Source organism: Ambystoma mexicanum, chromosome 1q (genome assembly GCF_040938575.1).
Source record: "Ambystoma mexicanum isolate Mex_15411 chromosome 1q, UKY_AmexF1_1, whole genome shotgun sequence".
NCBI classification, from domain to species: domain Eukaryota; kingdom Metazoa; phylum Chordata; class Amphibia; order Caudata; family Ambystomatidae; genus Ambystoma; species Ambystoma mexicanum.
In genome coordinates, this window is record NC_090922.1 from 1550661978 (window position 1) to 1550668598 (window position 6621).

The 6621-nt window shown below is 45.2% G+C and overlaps 1 protein-coding gene across 1 annotated transcript; it reads left to right on the forward strand.

Annotated features, from left to right (window-relative positions):
* Window positions 1–2307: 2307 nt before the first annotated feature.
* LOC138563379 (zinc finger protein 658B-like) lies at window positions 2308–3936 on the forward strand. Its single transcript, XM_069642855.1, has one exon. It carries the CDS (start codon window positions 2308–2310, stop codon window positions 3934–3936), a length of 1629 nt encoding a protein of 542 aa, XP_069498956.1.
* The last annotated feature ends 2685 nt before the right edge of the window (window positions 3937–6621 follow it).

Here is a 6621-nt window from a genome sequence, read left to right on the forward strand (position 1 = left end):
CACATATTGTGCAATTTTGTAAAAGGATGTAAAAAAAAAAGGAAATCGATGGTATAGAACAGGCACAAAAGGCAAAGGTCAAGCTTGTTCAGAACAAATTGGCGAAGGTTTGTTTGGAATGGGCAGTAATTACTAATTCTATGGCGGGACTGCAGGGGCAATGGGGACAACGGGGACATGGTGAGTTGGCAAGCGACCTGAGAAACCGGTGTGTGATGAAGTGAATGAAGTAGCAACATCATACCATAAGTGAAGGCTGCACGCGTGTGGATGAGACGTGAAGAAAGGCAGACCTGTGAAGTAACTTTAAAGTGAAATACAGATGTAAGATCAGCGATACTAAATAACGGAGTGGTCCGTTGAAAGGAAGTAGCCCATTTGAAAATCCCTATGCATTGCTTGAAGCTAAAGGGAAAATAAACAGCAAGGGTGAAAGAATAGTGAATGTTGAGTCGAAGTGATCCTGCTGTTGTCTCTAAAGAAAGCCACGAACATTCCAAAAAGACTTTGACATCTGAAAATGGTCCGAGCCTGATTGAGGGAGACCCAAACTGTATTAAGCTTGGGGAAGGAAGCCCCCCTTGCAACTTTGTGTGAACTGTGAGAGGTCTGAGCTCGGCAGAGGGGGCCCTTTGTGATCGTTTTGGTTGAAACATTATTTTAAAAGTCAGAGAAGTCAGAGAAGTCAGAGAAAGGAACTTTAAATGTGAAAGGCCAGGCGGGCCTCGTTCATGTTTTTTAACTGTTTACTGTTTTGGAAGCTAAGCCAGAGTGTGTCATCCTGCCTACAAGGATCGCCTTACCTCGCAAGGCCTTACGTGGGTAGGATAGCTGGTTCAGCCACATTATCATTTGAACACTCTTTCCCTTTGCATACATTTTCTCCTTTTTAGACTTTTTGTACAAGAGATAGGGCAGACATTCTTTTTTTTAGTGTAGGCCATTTTGATTTGACAGACTCCACTGGGACTGTTTTGTTTATCATTTGATGGTCGAGACTACTGCCATCTTAGTTCTAGGGCAGAATAGGAATTTCTCCAAGTTTAATTAGAGGGGTAACCCCCAATACTAGTATCTGGTGTCAGAATACTATATACCTTTAAGGTGTCCCAGTAGGTTTGTTTTCGGAGCGCAATGGATTTAAGGAACATTGAGAAATTAATGTACGTCACCAGATATGACATTTTGGAATATATGAACCTGTGTAGAAACATGAAAGGTTAAATGACATATACTGTGTTAATGTTTTGCACTGAAAAGAGAAAGTACATTTGGGCGAAATTACTTCGAAGAATGAAAAAATAAGAGGATGGGAATAAATGTTCCATCACTGTGCACCTAAATATAAAACGATTTGAATCACAATGAAATGGTGATTGTGTTTTCCTATTGCCAATTATGCTGGTATGTTTGAAAAAATTAATTGTGTAAAAAACAATAGAAAATTTGAATGCACGCCATTGTGCTCTTAAACAAACCTACTGGGGACCCTTAACGTTATATAGGAGTTTCTCCTACCCCAACATTTTCAATAACGGTTTAAAAATTATATCCATTGTGTCCGTGTCAATGCTTGTGATACCATGCCTCCCACCTCTCCTACCCCCAAGCAATGATTGTCTTTGCTTTCTTACAGTGTCTTTCAGGGGAGTTAGTCTTACTGCTGGGTGACAGGGGCAGGGGAATACAATGAAAAAAAACATTTTTGTGAATTGACTCCTACGGGACGGTGGTCACCTTATATGTTAAGTCCTGTGATGTGGAAGAGTAGGATTAGGAGAAGTGACACTTACTGGTAACAAATCTGTGCACTTCCTTCTGAGTGTACATTGACATGAAATAATATCTGAACCTTTTGTTTCTTTCAACAGAAAGTAGAGCCATCACCGAATCAGAGGGTCTGGAAATGAACAGTAGACGATGAGATATGCCGAGGAATAGGAGACGTGATACAAAAGATGGGCAGTGCCAGCGCTTTGGCTTAAAGCGCTATATAAATTCAATGAACATAAACATAAACATTCCACAGAACCTTTAATGAAAGTGCCATCCCTGTGGGAGAGCCCAATGCCTGGCACATCTATAAGGATCCATACCTAGTGTAAAGAATTTTCTTGTAGAGTTTATAGGCTGTTCTTCACTCATTTGTCCAGTCCAATCAAGCACATAAGAGGATAGCTCATGAGCAACATGTATGTCTTGGAAGCAGGGAAACGCTGAGCAACACAGGTTTGAATCCTGGCCCCACACTTTGAGACTGGTCTCTGGTATTAAGCTTGTAATAAAATATTAATTAATTATTCTCACATGGCTGACAAACCCTACAAGTGTACAGAGTGTAAGAAATGTTTCACACATATCCCACATCTGTGCAAGCATCAGAAGATCCATGCTGGGGCTAATCCCTACAAGTGCTTAGAATGCAAGGAAAGCTTCAGTCGTTCCTCAATTCTGAGAATCCATCAGAGGACCCATACTGGTGGGAAGCCCTACAAGTGCACAGAGTTCAAGAAAACATTCAGTGACCTCTCAGCTCTGATACGCCATCGGAGGATACATACTGGCGAGAAACCCTACAAGTGTACAGAGTGCAAGAAAAGCTTCACTGATTCAACAGTGCTGAGAATTCATCATAGAGTCCATACCAGAGAAAAGCCCTACGAGTGCACAGAGTGCAAGAAAAGCTTCAGTGTTTACAGCAGCTTGAGCATTCATTTTAGAGTCCATGATGGAAAAAAACCCTATGAGTGTACAGAGTGCAAGAAAAGCTTCAGTCGGTCCTCAATTCTGAGAAGCCATCAGAGGATCCATACTGGGGAGAAGCCTTACAAGTGCAAAGAGTGCAACACAAGCTTCAGTGGTGCCTCAGCTCTGAGAATCCACGTGAGAACCCATACTGGGGAGAAGCCCTACGAGTGCACAGAGTGCAAGAAAAGCTTCAGTCATTCTTCAGCTCTGAGAATTCATCAGAGGACCCATACTGGGGTGAAGCCCTACAAGTGTACACAATGCAAGAACGGCTTCAGAGACAACTCAGCTCTGATAACGCACCAGAGAACCCATACTGGTGTGAAGCCCTACAAGTGCATAGAGTGCAAGAAAGGCTTCACTCATTCCTCAACTCTGAGAATCCATCAGAGGACCCATACTGGGGTGAAGCCCTATGAGTGTTCAGAGTGCAAGAAAAGCTTCACTACATCCTCATCGCTGAGAACCCATCAGAGGATCCATACTGGAGGGAAGCCCTTCACATGTACAGAATGCAAGAAAAGCTTCAGTCAGTCCTCAGCTCTGATATGCCACCAGAGGATCCATGCTGGGGTGAAGCCGTACAGGTGCACCGAGTGCAACACAAGCTTCAGTCGACACACCAATTTGAAAATCCATAAGAGGATCCACACTGGGGTGAAGCCTTACAAGTGCTCAGAGTGCGAGAAAAGCTTCACACAGATCCCAAATCTGCACAAGCATCAGATGATCCATACTGGGGTGAAACCCTACAAGTGTACAGAGTGCAAGAAAAGCTTCAGTAAATACTCCCACTTGAGAGACCATGTCATGGTTCATACTGGAGAGAAGCCTTACAAGTGCATAGAGTGCAAGAAAAGCTTCAGTTGTTCCTCAGCTCTGAGAAACCATCAGAGGATCCATACCGGGGTGAAACCCTACAAGTGCACAGAGTGCAATAAAAGCTTCAGTGACCCCTCAGTTCTGAGCAACCATCAAAGGATCCATACTGGGGGGAAGCCCTACAAGTGCACAGAGTGCACGAAAAGCTTCAGTGACGACTCCGCTCTGAGCAGTCATCAAAGGATCCATACTGGGGGGAAGCCCTACGAGTGCACAGAGTGCAAGAAAAGCTTCAGTCGTTCCTCAGCTCTGAGAATCCATCAGAGGATCCATACTGGGGGGACCCTACACATGCACAGAGTGTAGGACAAGCCTGAGTCATTAATCAGCTCTAGAGTCCATCAGAGGGGAGAAGCTCTACGAAGGCACAGAGTGCAAGAACCGCTAGAGCGGCTCCACAGCTCTGATCATGCATCAGAAGATTCATTATTTTTTAGCCCACCTAGTGTGTAGGAGATCTTTGAAGACCCTACGGTTCCAATAGTTGCCACATGGAGAGATGTTGGGAATCCTGTCAGTGATAAGAAGCACCTAGGCCATCACCCTCTGGCGGCAAGTGACTAATAGCATAACTGAAAATGACAATCTGAGAAGAATAGAGAAGTACTGCACAAGAGCTGAGAGACACAAAAAGCGGAATAAATGAGCTACAATACCAGCAACATTCAGGACTTGCCAGCATGAGATGAATGGTGCAGTTACATTTATTAGTTGAAATTTTAAAGCATACAATGGCTTAAAAATTGCACAGCAAAAGTAATTATTAATAGGTGAATTGAATTGCACCACCTCTGAAAATCACAGAATACAAATAAAGAATTGTCACATGCAGCGCAGACGTGGCATTACTCAAGGCATCTCTGAAAGGCATAACGACCAAAGTCCTGCGAAGGATTAAGGAAAAAGCCAAGGAGAATCCAGCTTAACAGCAACGCAGGAAATTCATTGCATGTAAAAACAAAATCAAGATCCTTCAAGAAGCAAAAAAGTGAGTCAGCCCTACAGAGCAATCAGTTCAACTACAAATTTGCTCTGAATTGTCTCACAATCAAGTAGGAATGTTAATGTTTGTCTTCTTCCCTGTTCTTCCCTCTACCCTCCTCCTGCTACTGCACTTGCACTAACCGAATGTCTCAAGACATAGTAGGAACGTTCTTATTTTGTTTTCTTCCCTGTAACCCCCTTCCCTTGTCGTGATGCACCTTGAAACACCATCTGGCTGTATAGACGCATTATAAATACCCAATAAATAAAATAAAGTCACACTAAAACACCACCAGATGTCACTAAACAGAACTATTATAGGAAACCTATTTCAAGAGCCATTGGGACATTAGATGCAATTTAACCATCTGGGATTTATGAAGAAAAAAAAATAGAACCAAATACCACCAACCTGCCTAACAACATGAAAAGCAGTTCTACTGTCCAGGAATCTGCTTCTGCATCTCCAACTCCTGCAAAATAACTGGTCTACCTGCAGCACATACAATGCACCCTGGGGTAGATGTGGACATGCTACATATCCATATAGAATCCGTAGAGGTGGACAGGATACATATCCATATAGAATGCGCACCTGTCCACCTGCAATGTGTGCACTGCACCCTGGGGTAGACGTGGACAGGCTACATATCCATATAGAATGCACACCTGTGTACCTGCAATGTGTACACTGCACCATGGGGTAGACGTGGACAGGCTACATATCCATATAGAATGCACACCTGTCCACCTGCAATGTGCACACTGCACCCTGGGGTAGATGTGGACAGGCTACATATCCATATAGAATGCACACCTGTCTACCTGTAATGTGCACACTGCACCCTGGGGTAGACGTGGACAGGCTACATATCCATATAGAATGCACACCTGTCCACCTGCAATGTGTGCACTGCACCCTGGGGTAGACGTGGAGAGGCTACATATCCATGTAGAATGCACACCCATCTAACTGCAATGTGTGCACTGCACCCTGGGGTAGATGTGTACAGGCTACATATCCATATAGACACCTGTCTACCTGCAATGTGTGCACTGCACCTTGGGGTAGATGTGGACAGGCTACATATCCATATAGACACCTGTCTACATGCAATGTGTGCAGTGCACCTGGGGTATGTGTGGACAGGACACATAGCCATATAGAAAGCTCACCTGTCTACATGCAATGTGTACTCTGCACCCTGGGATAGACGTGGACAGGCTACGTAGCCATATAGAATGCCACCTGTCTACCTGCTCTGCACCATAAATTCTGCACTGGCAAACTTGGAATGAGACCCATAGTCCTGGATGGCAACACCAGATGAAGGGGGTGTCAATCTGGGTGGACACAGTCAACACCACGGGGTGGGTCTGGGTGGAGGCATCCCAGCAGGTGCAAACAGCTGCATCCGATGGCCCAGGGACTAGAATTTCCACAGGCACCTCGATGGTGGCCTGCACAGTCTCTTGCCCCTGGGTCAGGACTGCAGTAGGCACACCCACCTCTACACCCCCACCTGACCCCATGGGCTGTGCTTCAATGGCCACCTCTTCCTCCTCCCTCCTACCACCTGCCAACCTGTATGACTCCAGCGTGTCTTCGACCATGGATGTCCCCTGTATGGCATCACCTGTCCTCCCCGCTGCTGAGGAGTCCACGCCCACCTTAACCTTCTTGAACTTACCCCCAGCAGCACTGTCCGATGGTACCGATGCAGCCACCTCTTTCCCCAAAGAAGTACTTTCACAGGGGCATGGCTGGGCCTTGTGCATCTGTCTGGTGGAGGCATCCCTGCTGCCATACTCCACAGAACTGCTTCTGCCCTCTTCATCAGATGCAAGTGTGGAAAAGGAGACCCAGAACAGAAAAATCAGTGTACTGCACCCATGTGTGCATGGCAATACTAACATCCACATGAACATGACTAGTCAAGGGAACAACCATCATCCTCCATCCCCACACACATGGACATGCAATCCACATCCATGCAGATACATGCT

Excerpts from the sequence above, each read along its gene's own strand:
- LOC138563379 (XM_069642855.1), top strand. The coding sequence starts at position 2,308 with ATGGCTGACAAACCCTACAAGTGTACAGAGTGTAAGAAATGTTTCACA.